General features: G+C 41.3%; 1 protein-coding gene and 1 long non-coding RNA gene across 9 annotated transcripts in view; both read left to right on the top strand.

Moving 5' to 3' along the window:
* CREBBP (CREB binding lysine acetyltransferase) overlaps positions 1-17,875 on the top strand; it is a 129,410-nt gene that overhangs the window by 32,879 nt on the left and 78,656 nt on the right. The window contains exon 2 of one of the 8 annotated variants that reach the window (XM_082362045.1): positions 7,696-7,767. The exons of the other annotated variants lie outside the window; for them this stretch is intronic. Within the exon in view, the coding sequence (XP_082218171.1) occupies positions 7,753-7,767 (15 nt within the window). The 5' untranslated portion in view covers positions 7,696-7,752. The remainder of the gene's footprint in view (positions 1-7,695; positions 7,768-17,875) is intronic. 8 annotated transcript variants of the gene reach the window in all.
* On the top strand, positions 7,774-16,934 carry LOC309614201. Its single transcript, XR_014236070.1, has 2 exons — positions 7,774-10,940; positions 10,972-16,934. It is a non-coding gene; the product is annotated as an uncharacterized lncRNA (long non-coding RNA).

Below are 17,875 nucleotides of genomic sequence, written 5' to 3'. Positions count from 1 at the left end.
TGCGCCTCAACTGGAGCCCGCGTGCCACAACTAGAGAAGAGAAAACCTGCATGCCACAACTAGAGAGGAGCCACGCACCACAATGAAAGATCCCGCACGCCTCAATGAAGACCTCATGTGCCACAGCTAAGACCCAGCGCAGCCAAAAAGAAATTAAATAAATAAATAAATAAATAATAAATCTCTTTTAAAAAAAATAAAGATAAATTTAAGTGGGAATTGGAAGCCGTACACTCAAGTTCTTCTCCTGGCTAGAGGTATTGAGAGTTGTTGCTCTGCACAGAGAAGGTGGCAGAGGGAAGCCAGACACTGGTGGAAAGAGGAAGGTATTGTGACGTATCTGGGCAAGGGGTCCAGACTCTTTATAGTTCTGAGGTTGATAAATGGTTTTACAGCCTTAGAAATACTTTCAGTCCTTTCTTATAAGTAATGTATTGGAAATAAGGGACCAAAATAGTTTGTGTGGTAAGCCTTCTTCACAGGGGGTTAGATTAGGGCTTATTTTTTTATAAGGTTTTTTGAATATTGTTCTTTTTTTAGAAAGTAGTCAGAAAACGGGGAGCTAGCTTTCCGTAGAGCTCTCCCTGAGGGGTGAACGGTTTTGTTTTTTTTTTTTAAATAAATTTATTTATTTATTTATTTATGGCTGTGTTGGGTCTTTGTTGCTGCGCGTGGGCTTTCTCTAGTTGCAGTGAGTGGGGGCTACTCTTTGTTGTGGTGCGTGGGCTTCTCATTGTGGTGGCTTCTCTTGTTGCGGAGCACGGGCTCTAGGCACGTGGGCTTCAGTAGTTGTGGCACGAGGGCTCAGTAGTTGTGGCTCATGGGCTCTAGAGCGCAGGCTAAGTAGTTGTGGCATGTGGACTTAGTTGCTCCACGGCATGTGGTATCTTCCCGCCCCAGGGCTCGAACCCGTGTCTCCTGCATTGGCAGGCGGATTCTTAACCACTGTGCCATCAGGGGAGTTCTGGGGTGAAGGTTTTGATTTTTAGATCCAGACCCCCCTGGATCCAGTCAACCAACATTTTGGTCAGATAAGATAAAGTGGTCGTTCTCAGACTTGGTGTCCAGCACAGGCACTGCAGGCTTGTTAACCCAGGGTGCTGGGCCTCCCCAGAGTTCCTGATTCAGTAGGTTTGGGGTGGGGCCTGAGAATCTGCTTCTCTTGCCAGCTCCCAGGTGACCGTGGTTGTGCTGATCAGCGACCACACTCCGAGAATTGGCGTGCTGAAGGGATAGATTAGCCGCATATGGTCAGTAAGAGAGGAGTAGGGCCAAATTGGCTGTTCAGAATAAGTGACTCACCTTCTCTATTTTGGAATGATAATTGGAAATTTCTAACATTCAATAGCAAGAGAAATAATACTGTACATTTGTCTGATCCTTTTCTCTTTCTCATGTAATGTCATCTCATCTGATCCTTGAAATAATGCAAAGGAAACAAGGAAGTTTTTTATTAAGTAAATCCTAATTTGGCCTTTTTGAAAAAGATCATAATGGAAGTAAATGGTCAGTTTATAGAATGGAAAGGTTGAAAGCTTTGAATTAATACAGTGTGCTGTGTGATAATTATATAGCTCCTGTAGGCACAGGGTTTTTTTTTTTAATTTTTTAAAAATTTTTTATTTATTTTTTTAATGCTATTCTTGTCTGCTTACATTCTTTTTATGTATGTATGTATGTATGTATGTATGGCTGTGTTGGGTCTTCGTTTCTGTGCGAGGGCTTTCTCTAGTTGTGGCAAGCAGGGGCCACTCTTCATCGCGGTGCGCGGGCCTCTCACTATCGCGGCCTCTCGTTGCCGAGCACAGGCTCCAGATGCGCAGGCTCAGTAATTGTGGCTCACGGGCTGAGTTGCTCCGCGGCATGTGGGATCTTCCCAGACCAGGGCTCGAACCCGCGTCCCCTGCATTGGCAGGCAGATTCTCAACCACTGCGCCACCAGGGAAGCCCAGGCACAGGTTTTTGGTAGAAATGTTAAGCAGTCTTGTACTGGCTCAATAATTGTATCATGACTTTAATGGAGAATATGTGATTCAGGATGTACTGAACTTCCCATGATAATTATCCATGAATTTATTTTTAATTTTTTTTGATTAAATGAGGTTGTATATGTCTATTTAGTGGCTTTACCCGCAGATTGTACTGACCTGCTGCTGCTCCTGTGATTGTTGTTGTTGTCGTCATCATCATCATCGTTAGTAGCAGCAGCAGCCACTTCAGCAGCTCAAACTGCCTTCCCCAGATGCAGTACAGCCAAGTGCTTAAGAGCAGAGGTTGGGATCTGGAGTAAGCTGCCTCAGTTCAAGTTCAGTCTCCACTAATTTATTAGCTGTGGGAAAATAATATAATCACTCTGGGTCTTAGTTGTTTGTCTTTTAAATGAGGATAATAATAGGATCTGCCTTTGAGAATTGTATAGATTAAGAGGGGATAGTAATAATACCTACCTCATAGAATTGTGCTGATTAGATGAGACGGTGTATGTATAGTTCTTAGCACAGTGTCTGGGTTTACTGAAAAACTTTCAGAGAAGATTGGTTAGTTAGCTGGCTAGGTGCTTTCTTACATAAAGGATTTGAGATAATCACATTTGAAGTGATAATGAGACTGCTTTTCTACTGTTTTCAGAGAATTATTTTCTAGTAATAAAAATAGTTGATTGTACAAAAATTGAAAGTTTTGACACGAAACCATAATCTTATCACCCAGTTCATAATTGGTGTTAACTTTTTGATGTTTTCCCTAGCAGTCTTTTATCTATAATTATCTATCTCTTTTTAAAGTCAAAGTTGGAGTTATATTTCTTTTTTTTCCAGTTAACTTTGTAACTGATTATTTTCTGTAGCACAAACTGAATGAATGTTTTGCATAATAGCAACTTTGAGTACTTTGATTTGATGTCTCCAGGGTGACTACTTTGAAGAGTATACTTGTAAGAAAAACCAATCAGCTTTGTTACTTTCTAACTAAAGGTCAACAATTAGGATCTGGGGTTAAAGACCTACATGTATTAATTTTTTAAATATTTTATCGTTTTACTTTCATTATTAATATTTTTAAAGGTATAATTTACATAGAGTGAAATGCACAGATCTTAAGTGTTACAGTTTGATTTGTCAAAACTCATGCCCATGTAACCCATACCCTTATCAAGATACAGGGCATATTCATTACCCCAGAAAGTTCCTTTGTATTCCTCCCTTTTCCTGTTCTCTCCACCCCCATGTCTGCTGTCACTACTGATTTCTTTCACCATGGATGAGTTTTACCTGTTCTCAAACTTCATATAAATGGAATTCTGTAATGTGGGTTTTTTTGTTTGTTTTTGGTGAGGCTTCTTTTGCTCACGGTGTGTGTTTGAGATTCATCCATGTTGTTGCCTGAATTTAGTAGTTCTTTTTATTGCTAATTAGTATTCTGTTGTATTAATATACCATGATTTGCTTATCTAGTCTCCTATTCATGGATGTTGTGGTAGTTTCCGGTTTGGAGCTGTTAAGAATAAAGCTTCTGTGAACATTTTTGTATAAGTCTTTGTGTGGACATATAAATTTTCATTTCTCTTAGATAAATAACTAGGAATGGAATTGACTGGATAAGGAGGGGTCTGTTTCTGGACTCTAGTCTGGGAGTCAGCAAACTATAGCCCATGGGCCAGATCTGGCCCACAACCTAAGAATGGTTTTTATGTTTTTAAACGATTGGTTAAAAAACAAACTAACAAACAAATAAATAAAAGAATGAGGGATGGAAACCATAGGTCACCTGCTAAGACTAAAATACTTACTAACTGGACCTTTACAGAAAAAGTCTGCCACCCCTGTTCTAGTCCATTCCATTGATCTGTTTATTTCTTTAGCTTTATAGTAAGTATTAAAATTGGGTTGCTTAATTTCTCATTTTCATTTCTGTTTAATTTCTAGATTTTGTGTCATTGTTTGACTTGTTTGTTGCTAATATGGAGAAATATAATTGGTTTTTCTTTATTAACATTATATCCTGTAACTTTGCTAAACTCACTTGTTAGTTCTACTTATTTGGTGGATGCCTTAGAATTTTCTAGGTCATGTTGTCCTTGTAAAATAAAGACAGTTTTACTTCTTCCTTTCTAATCGGTATGCTTTTTATTTTTCTGGCTTTACTGCTCTGCCTGAGACCTTCAGTGTTTAATAAAAGTGTTGAGAGCATACATCCCCTGTCTTATTCTGGATCTGTGGAGGAAGACATTCAGTCATTTATTAAGCATGGTGTTAGTTGTAGGCTTTTAAAGGTATCCTTTGTCAGGATGAAGAAGGCCCCTACTCTACGTAGTCTGCCGAGTCTTTTTATCATAGGTGATTGCTGAATTTCATCAAATACTTTTTCTGTATCTATTGAGAGGATCAGGTGGATTTTCTTTATTCTATTAATGTGGTAAAGTACATCTTTCTGAATGTTGAACCAACCATACATTCCTGGGATAACCTCCCTCGATCGTGATGTATTAACCTTTTTACGTACTACTGGATCTGATTTATTTTATTTATTTATTTTTTAAACCGAGTTAGGATTTTCCTTTCGTCCTCCCTCCCTCCCTCCTGTTTTTATTTGGCTGCGCTGGGTCTTAGTTGTGGCGCACGGGATCTAGTTCCCTGACCAGGGATTGAACCCGGGCCTCCTGTATTGGGAGCTAGGAGTCTTAACCACTGGGCCACCAGGCAAGTCCCAGATCTGATTTATTAGAATATTGTTTAGGATTTATGCGTCTATATTCATGAGGGATATGGGTCTATAATTTTCTTGCAGTGTCCTGATACGGTTTTGGTATCAAGACTACACTGGTTTGTTCCCTCTTCCTTTCTTTTCTGAGTTTAGTATTTTTTCTTAAAATGTTTGATAAAATTCACCAGTGAGACCATCTGGGTCTGGAGTTTACCTTGTGATAAGGTTTTAAATTATAATTTGATTAGTTTAATAGGTACAGATTATTCATATTTTTCATTTCTTCTTGTGTTAATTTTGATAATTCGTGTTTTTCAAGGAATTTATCCATTTCGTCTAAGGTCTTGAATTTATTTGGCATAAAAGGATTCGTAACATTCCCCTAATTTCCTTTTAATGTCTGCAGACTCTGTAATAATGTCCATTGCCCCCTCTTTCAATCTGATATTTATAATTTTATGTTTCTCTCCTTTTTCCCTGATCAGTCTGGGTAGGGATTTGTCAACTTTATTGGTATTTTCAGACAACCAACTTTTGACTTGTTAATATTCTCAGTTTTATATATCATTGATTCTCTTTTTGTTATTTTCTTTCTTCTACTTGGGTTTTCTTTGCTCTTTCTAACCCCTTGGGGTAAATGCTTAGATCATTGATTGGTCTACACTGCATTTCATAAATTTTGATAGGTTTTTATTATCATTTAGTTCAGAATATTTTTATATTTTACTTGTAATTTCTTCTCTGACTCATGTTTCTTTTTTTAAAAATTTATTTATTTTTGGCTGCGTTGGGTCTTCATTGCTGCACGCGGGCTTTCTCTAGTTGTGGCGAGCCGGGTCTACTCTTTGTTGTGGTGTGTGGGCTTCTCATTGCGGTGGCTTCTCTTGTTGTGGAGCACAGGCTCTAGGTGCGCGAGCTTCAGTAGTTGTGGCACATGGGCTCAGTAGTTGTGGCTTGCGGGCTCTAGAGCACAGGCCCAGTAGTTGTGGCGCACGGGCTTAGTTGCTCTGCGGCATGTGGAATCTTCCCGGACCAGGGCTTGAACCTGTGTCCCCTGTGTTGGCAGGCAGATTCTTAACCACTGTGCCACCAGGGAAGCCCTGATTCATGTTTCTATGTAGAAGTGTGTTGCTTAATTTTCAAATATTGGGGATTTTTGCAGATATTATTTTGTTATTGATTTCTAATTTCATTGTGGTCAGAGAACATGCTCTATATGATTTTTGTCCTTTGAAATTTACTGAGACTTGTTTTATAGCCCAGCATATGGTCTGTCTTGATGAATGTTCTGATATGCTCGAAAAGAGTGTGCCTCCTACAGTTGTAGGGTGTAGCGTTTGTAAATGTCAATTAGAGTAAGTTGATTGTATTCAAATCGGCAACGTCCTTACTGATGTTTTTTCTGTCTCTTCTATCAGTTACTGAGAGAATATTAAAAATATCCAACTGTAATTATAGATTTGTCTATTTTTACTTTAAGTAGAATGAAATTTGATTACGTATTTCATGTATTTTGATGCCCTTTTATTAAGTGAATATGCATTTTGGATTATTATGTTTTCCCGATGAATTGAGCTTTTTTATCATTCTACTTGTTTCTCTTTATTTTTATTAATATTCTTTGTCTCATTAACATAGCTGTTCCCACTCATTAATATTTGCAAAGGATATCTTTTTTACCCTTTTGTCTATGTCTTTATATTTAAAGTGTGTCTCTTGGAACGAACATATAGTTGGAACTTGTTTTTAATTTATTCTGACAATCTTTGTCTTTAAATGGAGGGTTTAGTTTATTTACATGAAATGTTGATACAGTTAGACTTAGGTCCACATCTTGCCATTTGTTTTCTATTTGTCCCTCTGCATATTGTTCTTTTTTTTTTCTCTTTGTTCCTTTCCTGCTCTTCTTTTGAAGGCTGATTTCAGCATCTTTGTCATCTCTGTGTTTGTTTCATTTGCAGTCTTTTGTTCGTTTGTTTAAATATATAATTCCAGTTACGGGTCACATTTTCCTGCCTCTTTGCATGTTTAGTAATTTTTGATTACGTAGTGGATATTGTGGATATGTTGTTGAATAAGTTTTGTTGTCTTCCTTTAGGGAGTGTTGGATTTGTTCTGGGAGACATTTGACTCCACTCTTTGTATTCCTCTTGGGTGTTTTTCCGTCACTGCAAACATTTTAGGAACCATTCTCAAGCCCAGCTATTAACGTGTCTCTCAGACTTTAACACAGATTAGGGCACGGCTTCTTAAACTTTAATGATTTGCAGATCACCTGGGGATCTTGTTAAGGTGCAAATTCTGCTTTGGGAGGTCTTGGGAGTGGGGTGCTTTGAGTCTGCTTTTCTCACCAGCTCTAGGAGGGGCAGTTGTTGTGGCTGTGCCCTCCAGGCACTGGGAGGTCTCTCCATCTTGATGGTGTGAGCGTAAGTTAGGGTATGTAATGGGTGCCCATTGGTGATTGGATATATCACACTTCAAAAGTTATCTGTTGTTTCTTTCCTTGTTCAGTGTAGAAAGTTGGGAAGTACTAAACCTAACATTCTTTATGTAAATGGGTCCAAAGCATGACTTCAAGGATTGACTTCTCCAAAATGTTTCTGCAATATTTTGGAAAGAGTTACGTTTACTGTAGACAGTAATTTGCTGTCCATCTGTCACCAAGTTAAAACATTTAGGGTTTTTATGTTGATTACCACGTAATACTTATGGCATTTTTTCAGAATTACATAATGACTATAACATAAAATTTCAGTATGATCCTTTTATGAACAAGGATAACAATTACTGTATTTACTCTTTCTGAATTATGGTAAGAGAAGAGCAGGCAAGGAATGACACTTCTGGGCTGGGGTGCCGATTGTACTGGGCTCTGCACTGGGTGCTTTGCAACACGATCTCAATTCGTCTCATGTTTAATAATCCTGTGAGGTACATGCCATATCTGTTTTGCACATGGAATAAAATATTCTGAGCCACTTTTCTGTCTCCCAGGAAATTATTCAAGATGACACATGTTAGAAAGTGGCAGACTTGACTTACAACCCATCCATGTCTGACTCCAAGGTCTGTATTTTTTCTACTACACCATTTTGTCTGTAATATACCAGGATTCAACATAAGACGGGGAAGTGCATAATACCTAATTTTCTGTGTATGGATCAGGTTTTACCCCCATCTACAAAATTTATAGAATAGATAACTTGGAGAGTGAGTCTAATTTCCCAGGAGTATTTTTGTTGTACAGAAGGATTTGCTGCTTACACCCTTCTGGAAACACACATGTATACTGTGGGCCTTGCCTGTGGTCTCATTGGGCTGTGGCTCTCAATCTGAAATAGTAATTCAGCCAAGCAAGTTTTGCAAGACCCATAAAGAAGTTGATTTTTCTGGCTAGTGAAAAATTGTTTACCTCCCATGTGGGAGGCCAGCATAGTTATAATTACTTTTTATGTGATTTTTTAAAGTGATCTTGTCTCTTAAAAATTTTTTTTAAACAATACTACTACTGTAGCAAAGAAAGGTTTCATTTGTGACTTTCTGGGGTTTTTAAATTTTCAAAACACACCAAAGAACGATATAATCAACATCTCTGTTTCCGTTAGTCAGAATTAACACATGTTGATATTTTTCAGATTTTCTTCACAGTTGGTTTTTGGTTTTTTTTTTCTTAATTTTTATTTTTATTTTGGCCACACCACATGGCTTGTGGGATCTTAGTTCCCCGACCAGGGATCGAACCTGGGCCCATGGTGGTGAAAGTGCCAAGTCTTAACCACTGGACCACCAAGGGAATTCCCTTTTCACTTTTAAAGTAGACACTTTTTTGGAACGTTTTAGATTTATAGAAGAATTGGAAGATAGTATTGAGGATTCCTATATTTCTTCCTCCCCCCATTACTGTTTCCCATATTATTATATTTGTATATTTGTCACAATTAATGAGCCAATATTGATACATTATTATTAACTGAAATCCATACAGATTTCCTTAATTTTCCCCTAATGTCCTTCTTCTTTTTTTAAGATTTCATCCAGGATACCACATTACATTTGTTATGTCTTCTTAGGCTCTTCTTGGCTGTGACATTTTCTTAGACTTCCCTTGTTTTTGATGACTTTGACAGTTTTGAGGAGGACTGGTCAGGTGTATTTAGGATGCCCCATTATTGGGATTTGTCTTATGTTTTTATTGTGGTAGGACTGGGGTTTTAGACTTACGGGGTTATGGAAGGAAGATCATAAAGTGCCATTTTTTAAAAATTAATTAATTTATTTTGGCTGCGTTGGGTCTTCGTTGCGCACGGGCTGTCTAGTTGCGGCGAGTGGGGGCTACTCTTCATTGCGCTGCGCATTTCTCATTGCGGTGGCTTCTCTTGTTGCAGAGCACGGGCTCTAGGCACACGGGCATCAGTAGTTGTGGCACACGGGCTTCAGTAGTTGTGGCACACAGGCCTAGTTGCTCCAAGGCATGTGGGATCTTCAGGACCAGGGATCGAACCCGTGTCCCCAGCATTGGTAGGTGGATTCTTAACCACTGCGCCACCAGGGAAGTCCTAAAGTGCCATTTTTATCACATGGCAAAGGGTGCATATTGTCATCATGGCTGATCACATGGTTGTGTGGCTTACCTGGCTGAGTTCGTGTCTCTGCTGTACTGTTCCATTCCCTCCCCCTTCTAGCCTGTCCTCTTGGAAAGAAGTCACCATGCACAGCCCCCACTTAAAGAGTGGGGTTGGGCTCTATCTCTCTTGTGGTGGGGTGTCTGTGTAACTTATTTGGAACGCTTCATGGGAGATTTGTCTCTTTTTCATAGTTTTTTAAAATAAATGAAATCAAATCTAACAGATTAAAAATCTAAGTGTCTTATACACGATATACATGGTACGCTATACGTATTTATCTCATTAAAAAAAACTTGTTATTATTAAAATTGATACATATAGATTTGATTCATTTTTAACATCTATTCATATGACTTAAAATTCTTCTTTAATTTTTTTGTATTAAAATTTTTCTGTATTTGTGCAGATTTTTGAGTATACACATGACACTCTGAAAACTTTGCCTTTTACAAGAACCTAAAGCAGTGGGTGTAGCTGAATCTCAGAAACAAGAGGTTTTTGTCTTAATAATTGTTAAAATAAAAATTACTCACAAATGGAGTTTCCCCCAAACATTTTTTATTTTTCTTTGATCATCTTTGCTACAGTTGGTAAAATGCATTCTGTGCAAAAATTCCTTTTTTTCCCCCTTTTGTTGTCTGCTGAGGAGTGAGCGAGCACCTTTCCTGAATGTTCTAGTGAACAAGTGTCCAGAGTGCTCTAAACAACACCAGATCAGAGCTATGAATTGGTTGTTGATGACATTTACTGTTCAGGAGATGCAAGTAATTATCAGTGGATTGTAAGTCCAAAGCCATAGTTCTGTATAATTACATCTGTGCATATTATTGTATACTTTAAGGTAAGAATGTGGCACTTGGGTTTGTAGCTTTTGAAAAATGGCATGATTGCCGTGGTTGCTTTGTTATTACCAAGTGGAAACTTCATGCCCTCAATAATGAGTCGTTTAATTCTGTTTTTCTGCCCAGTGTTTGAAGAATGAACTGGAAAACAAACCATCTTAAGTCCTAGAACAAGGCAAGAGATAGATAATACTGGGAAATGCCAACTTCATACATCGTATTGGAATTATTGACCTTGTAAATTACAAGTTACAATGTATGCCCGTCTGTTTTCAGTATTGTAGAAAATTTATTCACTTTAGAGAATCCTGTCTGATGTTAGAGATTTTCTGTGCTCTATTTTTGGAAAGAGATCTTAAAGGCACCTCAAGATTGCACAGTGCTTTGTGGTTTTCAGAGCATTTTCCTATGTGCTCTTCCATTTAAGTTGGAAACAGGAAGTCTGAGCAGCCCTCTGTGCATGGTGTGCAGGGGTGTGTGGTCTCATTGGTGAGCGGCCATGCTGATAGGGCTATGGGGGAAAGCACTGGGGCATGGAGATAAGGGACAGACCAAGGGGAGGTTCAGAGCGTTGTTTTCTCCCCTGAGAACTTGGCACATTTTGCTTGGAGATTGGCTGTAGAATGGGAGATGCTGGCCTGCTTGGCAGTTGTACTTTTAAAGTTGTCAGGGTGTGGCTGCACCTAGCTGTGCTACTGCCACATGTGGATTCATTGAAGGAAAGGTGTGCGGAGATGGGAGTGGCCGGAAGACGGAAGGTGGTGACTCTCAGGTCAGTCTGTCAGAATCTGGGTGACTCTCAGGTCAGTCTGTCAGAATCTGATTGGAGACGTCATAGCAGCTTTCATTCCTGTCTGTTGATTTTGCAAGTGATGCTCTTCAGAGACAGAGCTTACCTCTTATAAGTAATTATCAACATTAATAACCAGCTTACTCCTGCTTTTCCCAGTATTGATGTTCGTTTTAATTAATACCTTCGATCTATCAGTCACCTCCCAGCCAGGTGGCTGGTCATCTAGTCCGATTTTTGTGGATATCTGAGTAGAGAGAGACTTTGAAACTGCAAGAGTAACTTCTCTAGGCCTAGTGGATACCCAGGCCCCTTCTAGAAATGTCTTACCATATTCTCATTCATGGTGATGATGCCAAACAGCACCCGTCACTGATGAATATTACAGTTACTATTTAGCCCACTTCTCAAGACCCACCTCAAGTTAGACCACCTGAGCGGTTTGTCTGCCCACAGGGCCAGGGCCCCCCTCTCCCCCTTCAGACTCCATTTAGCAGTCAGTGTTGGTGCCACCTGCTGACAGCGCACATGTGTTTTCCTTGTAGCTTGTGTCTCTTGCCTTGGGCTCGAGAGGACGTGGCCCTGCATGCTGTGCACCTCCACCACCCCGTAGTATCTCCCTTCTGGAAGATGCTTAATAGACATCATTCTAATAATTGATAACGTGTATATTACCACTGCCTTTTCAGCTTCCAGTGTGCCAAAGATCAGAGCATCATTGCTAACAGCTGAGAGCTAGGAGGCAGGTGGGCTTTAGTGAGAGTTGGGCAGATGTGATAGCAGTTGGATCATCTTGCTGGAAAAGGTGCTACTCCTGAAATAGGTACTTTCCAACTGTAAATGTACCTCACTGTCGAAACCTGGGAGCCAAACACATGCTGGTAAATCCCTCATGATCCAGTCTCTTGCCTGTTGCTCTCCAAAGCTCAGGTACCAGATAGATTGAGATGAAATGGTATCCCTGCTGCCTGAAATATGAACCAAGATTCAGGTAGCAGGATAATTGTGCCTTTGTTGTATCAGGAGTCACTCACGAAATTTCTGTTGATAAACATAAGCTACTAAAGCAACATACAGCTTTTTATATCCTGATTGGCTGTTGACTATGTTTGCATCTCTTTTCCCTCCTTCCAGCCTTCTTTGCCAATAGTAGTGGTAGATGTCTGAGTGGCTGAGCCTCATTCAGGCTTTTTTTCTGGTCACATGTATAATGCATTAGAGCAAAGTGTGACAACTTCCAACCATGTTATAACCGGGGTGAATTTGATTTAAATTACCACCCAAGAGTAATCTCTTGACAGTCATAATCAGTTTGATCTACCTAGTTTTATTCAGTGTCTGATGACAGGTTAAAATTAATATTTTAGGGATTTCCCTGGTGGTGCAGTGGTTAAGAATCCGCCTGCCAATGCAGGGGACACAGGTTTGAGCCCTGGCCCAGGAAGATCCCACATGCCACGGAGCACCTAAGCCCGTGTGCCACAGCTACTGAGCCTTCACTCTAGAGCCCACGAGCCACAACTACTGAGCCCGTGTGCCATAACTGCTGAGCCTGCGCACCACACTACTGAAGCCCACGCACCCTAGAGCCTGCGTGCCACAACTACTGAGCCCACGTGCTGCAACTGCTGAAGCCTGCGCGCTCTAGGGCCTGCACGCCACGACTACTGAGCCTGCGTGCTGCAACTACTGAAGCCCACACACCTAGAGCCCATGCTCTGCAACAAGAGAAGCCACTGCAATAAGAAGCCTGCGTACCACAACGAAGAGTATCCCCTGCTCACCGGAACTAGAGAAAGCCGCGCACAGCAACGAAGGCCCAACGCAGCCAAAAAAATAAATTAATTAATTTAATTTAATTTAAAAAAAAAGAAAAAGCAGTTAATATTTTAAGTACAGGTGTGCAGCCCAACAGTGTGTCATCTTGTCACTGTGGGCAGTCATAATGTTTGAGCAGAGAATGGCTTTTAAAAATAACTTTTTGGGACTTCCCTGCTGGCGCAGCGGTTAAGAATCCACCTGCCAGTGCAGGGGGACACGGGTTCAAGCCCTGGTCCTGGAAGATCCCACATGCCGCAGAGCAACTAAACCCGTGCACCACAACTACTGAACCTGCACTCCTAGAGCCCATGCTCTGCAACAGGAGAAGCACACGCACCGCAACGAAGAGTAGCCCCCACTCGCCGCAACTAGAGAAAGCCCGCGTGCAGCAACAAAGACCCAGCGCAGCCAAAAATAAATAAATAAATTTATTTAAAAAAATAATGATAGGGACTTCCCTGGTGGCACAGTGGTTAAGAATCCGCCTGCCAATGGATGGGACACAGGTTCGAGTCCTGGTCCGGGAAGATCCCACATGCCGCAGAGCAGCTAAGCCCGTGCACCACAACTAGTGAGCCTGCGCTGTAGAACCCGCAAGCCACAACTACTGAAACCTGCGTGCCTAGAGCCGGTGCTCTGCAACAAGAGAAGCCACCGCAATGAGAACCCCACGCACCGCAATGAAGAGTAGCCCCTGCTCTCTGCAACTAGAGAAAGCCTGCGTGCAGCAACAAAGACCCAACGCAGCCAAGAATAAATAAATAAATAAAATTAAAAAAAATAATAACTTTTCCTCCTTAGATAAAACAATGTTTCGTGCAGAGAATTTGAATAATATAGAAAATGTTTAAAAAATAAAAACCACCTCTAAGCCCTTTATTAAATATTTTGGTGTTCTGTCTTGCTCTGTGTGTATGTGTGTGTGTGCGCACGTGTGCGTGTGTTACAGGGATTATATTTTTTTTAATCCTTTTTTTAGAAGTTAATGTTGTACAAGGAACATTTTCCCCTTGTCAGTAATGGGTGAGTTTTTATAGTAAAAGAACTGTTTTACTTTTAATGCCACCGCTACTGCCTTACATTGATTTTGCACTTTCATTTTCCAAGTGCTTTCACTTACATTATCTTCAGGAGTGAGGCGCAGCGTCTGTAGAGTGTTAAGGTACCTCTGTGTGTCCTCAAAGCCATGTCTCTGCACCAGTGGACATGACTAAGAACACTTTACTATACCAAGTATATTTTTGTTAGGACTTTACACAACTCAGTTTTTGGTTAGAAGTAGAGCCACATGTATTTGAAAGAGTGATATGTCTTTGAGTGTGTTTTACGGTTTGAGATTTATGGCATTTAATAAGCTGGGTGGGACTTCATCCTCTCCATTCCTTTTCTTGCAGCCGAGGAGGCCCCAGAAAACACTGGGTTTGTGTCCTCACCCTGCCTCCTGGGACTCACCTCCTGCCCCAGCAGTGAAGCTGATCGCCTGTCTGTTACAAGAACTTGTTTAGTTTTGCTGCCCCAATGGAGAGGAAGAACAAAATTCTCTTAAATGTCAGCTTTCTTTCTCTTTTAAATTTTGCTAGAAATAATCATGGGCTCTCTTCCCTACAGCCTTCTTTGCCTGTTCGGTCCCATCTTTACCTCTCCTTCCCCTGAATTCCCGCATTATCTGTGTGGACGTCACCTTGTTCCTCTGTTGTCGCCTCTGCCTGCTCTGTTTCATCATTTTTCAAGTGGATTGTAAATCCATGGAGGAGGGTACTTCTTGGCCTAACAGGAGAGAGCTGCCCTGTAGAGGGCTGGGGTAAGGTTTATTAAAAACTTGGCTCTCTGTTCCATTGTGCTGTAGCTGAGCTGCAGTGTAAATTAAAATTCGTCTTTCTACAGATTCATTCCTTATAAAATAAAATGCTTTTTTCTTTTTCCTTTTTCTCTCCTACTCTTTTATCATCTTTTCCTCTTTCCTCTTTCTCCATAGCCACTGTGGGCTTGGCTTGACTTGACTTGGCTTTGATGCAATCCTAAAGAGGCTGCTTTCCCACCTAAAAAATGTTAGGACTTGAAGAATTAGGGAAGGCAGTCAATTTAAGTTTTATCACCCTCACCTTGGCTTGGCGGTACTTCTTGTAACGCGATCTGGGAAATGGCGTGGAGGATGTGAAGCTGTGGAAAGCATGGGGGCCTGTGCAGTGCGGGTGGCAGGGAGCGCCCTACAAAATCCCAGTCTCCTGGACAGGCCGCTGGCCACCCCACAGGGAGCCTAGACTTAATGAGATCCTCCCAGTCCAGGGGCCGGCACATGGCCACACAGAATCGTGTCCCCATCTGCCTGTCATTACGGGTAGGTGGGCCTTCCAGGAGTACAGACATCATACAATTCAAGGGCTGATTGTTTAAAACCAAGAAAGTCACCAGCTTTTTGGATCAAAAAGAACTTTTTAAAACTAAATTTATTTATTTATTTTTGGCTGCGTTGGGTCTTCATTGCTGCGCGCAGGCTTTCTCTAGTTGTGGCAAGTGGGCTTCTCATTGCGGTGGCTTCTCTTGTGGAGCACGGGCTCTAAACGCACGGGCTTCAGTAGTTGTGGCACGTGGGCTCAGAAGTTGTGGCTCGCAGGCTCTAGAGCGCAGGTTCAATAGTTGTGGCACGCGGGCTTAGTTCCTCTGTGGCATGTAGAGTCTTCCTGGACCAGGGCTCGAACCCATGTCCCCTGCATTGGCAGGTGGATTCTTAACCACTGAGCCACCAGGGAAGTTCAGCATCACAGGGAACTTTAAAGATCACCTAGTGGTCATCTAAATGCTTCGTGTGTCACGGCTGAGGAGAACTAAAACTTAGAGGGAACAAGAGGTTTGTCTCAGTCACACAGCTGATTAGCCGCAGAGTCAGGATTAGTTTCCCCACTGACCTTGGTCTGGTGCTTTTGCTTGTGAATTAATGCAGACTGTACCCTGGAGAGCTGGTGTGTCTAACTTTTGTGACCTGTGAGGGATACCAACAGTGTTAGGGCACTGCCTTTGTTGCTAGAAGTTTCTAGAACAATTGGGCAACTACAAATGAGGCCTGAGGTCTTGGCAGTGATCTGCTGTCCTGTCACCTTCCTTCTAGGAGTTTCCACCGTTCTTTCTAAGTCACATTCTGCTCACATATCATCCAAGGGCAGTACCATGAGAGTCAGTAAATACTTCTGCCCATCTTCCAGTTGCAATTTATTAGTCTAAGGAGAGTGTTCAGACTTGGGGGCTGTGTATCTCCCTGAATGCTTTCAAAACTGGCGTCCTTCTGAGAGTTGAGTTCAGCGAGGCGGGCTGCTCACACGCCCAGGGTCCTCATTCCCAGTTCCCTTACTGCAGGTGACACTGGACAGCCAGGCAATGGCGTTGGCATTGCGATTTGTTGCATATCTCTACTTACTCTTTATCTGCCAAGTTGAGGTACTGGAAGGATTCCAAGAGCAAGCGGGTGATAGCAGACAGCTGAACACAGCCATGTCTTTCCATGAAAACTGCTTTTCTTGGCTTTCTCCCAACAATGTTAGGTTGCCAGGAGAAAATGCTTTTGGCTTTACAAATGATATGGCCATACTCTGGGGTAGTTCTGGTTTTTTGGGGTTTTTTTTTTTTTTTTTTGGCTTTGTTTTTTTGTTTGTCATTTGGTTTTTTTGGTCATTGAAAAGAGTGAATACTTGTGACTCTTAAATTATTTGGCAGCTTTTTGCTCATGGCATCCTAAATTGTATTGTTTTTACATACTTTATATGAATTTGTGGTTTTATATGTGTACCAGCATGTGAAGAAAGATGCTAAAAACTTCAGGTTAATAAACCTGTCAGGTTAGGTTGAAGCCACATCACATGGAACATTCGTTGCTTTGTCGTGGCCGGCTTGCAAGTGGGAGTCGCATCAATCTCTTTTTTTGTGAAAATGTTCTTTCTTGTTCAATTCTTCGATGTTTTGATTTAAATTTCAACCCAGGAAGGTTAGGCTAGGGTATTTGGATCATATATTGTTACAGCTTATGATCTATTTTAAGTTCCAAGTGAACGTTCTGAGTATTAATTATTTTTTAAGCTGGAAAACAATCTAGAGTGAAACTGGAAATTTTGTGATTTACTAGGACAATTTGAACATAGTTGTCTGTTAAAAGTATTTCTACAACTGGTGAATGCACAAGATTGTTTTTGTCACAAGTTTATTTCATGTGTCTCTGCAAATGTCTCATAATCAAATGCCAGTAATCCCAGCTGGCTTCTCCCTCTGATCCTACCTGTTTGAACCACTCCACCATCACACAGTCTCTGAAAAATGTTCAGTTTTTAAATTAGTGTCCTAAGCATACTTAGGAAAGAAACTACATCTAGTGTAACATGATTCCCCCCCAAAGCCAAATAATAACATACTAGCCAGCACCTGTAGCACCTGCTACGCGTCAGTCGCTCTTCTTGGTGCTTCATGTTCGTGAATCCACTTAATTCTAATACAACCCTAAGAGAGGAGGTGCTATCATCTCCACTTTACAGGTGATAAAGCTCAGGCACAGAGAAGTTTAAGTAAATTGCCGAAGGTCACACAGCTGGCAAGTGGCAGAGCCACCCGCAGACCAGGTCCTCCATACTTAACCACAACGTCCTACTGTCTCTAAGAATGAAATCTTATTTGTGGCTATGTTCCAATAAAACTTTTGTTTGTTTTGTTTTTTCAAAAACAGACATTGGGGTGCTTTGGCCCTGGGGCTATAGTTTGCTGACGCCTGGTCTTGGTGGACTGAGCCTGTCCCTTTCGGCAGTGCGAGTCTGGGCAGTGCATTTCCGGGTGGGCCTGGAGGAGCCGAGGGGGCAACGAGCCTGCAGCGGCGGTGGCGCCTCTAGGAGGGGCAGGACAGGGCGAGCATCACGGCAGTTTCGCCAGCTGATTTGTTGTGTTCCTAAGCTTTCTGGGCCACCGTTTCCTCATCCACGGAGTGTAAATTTTGACTAGATAAGTCTCTGAGGCCTTCCAGCTGACAATTCTAACCTGTCTTATCGTCCCTACTAAGCTTATCGTGAAAGGCCGTATTTTGTTTTCTTTCTGTCTGTTTCCTGACCAGCATCACACCAGTT

Source organism: Balaenoptera borealis (assembly GCF_965194805.1).
Source record: "Balaenoptera borealis genome assembly, chromosome: 16".
Taxonomy (NCBI): Eukaryota; Metazoa; Chordata; class Mammalia; order Artiodactyla; family Balaenopteridae; genus Balaenoptera; species Balaenoptera borealis.
This window is presented reverse-complemented; position numbering and strand designations above follow the sequence as displayed.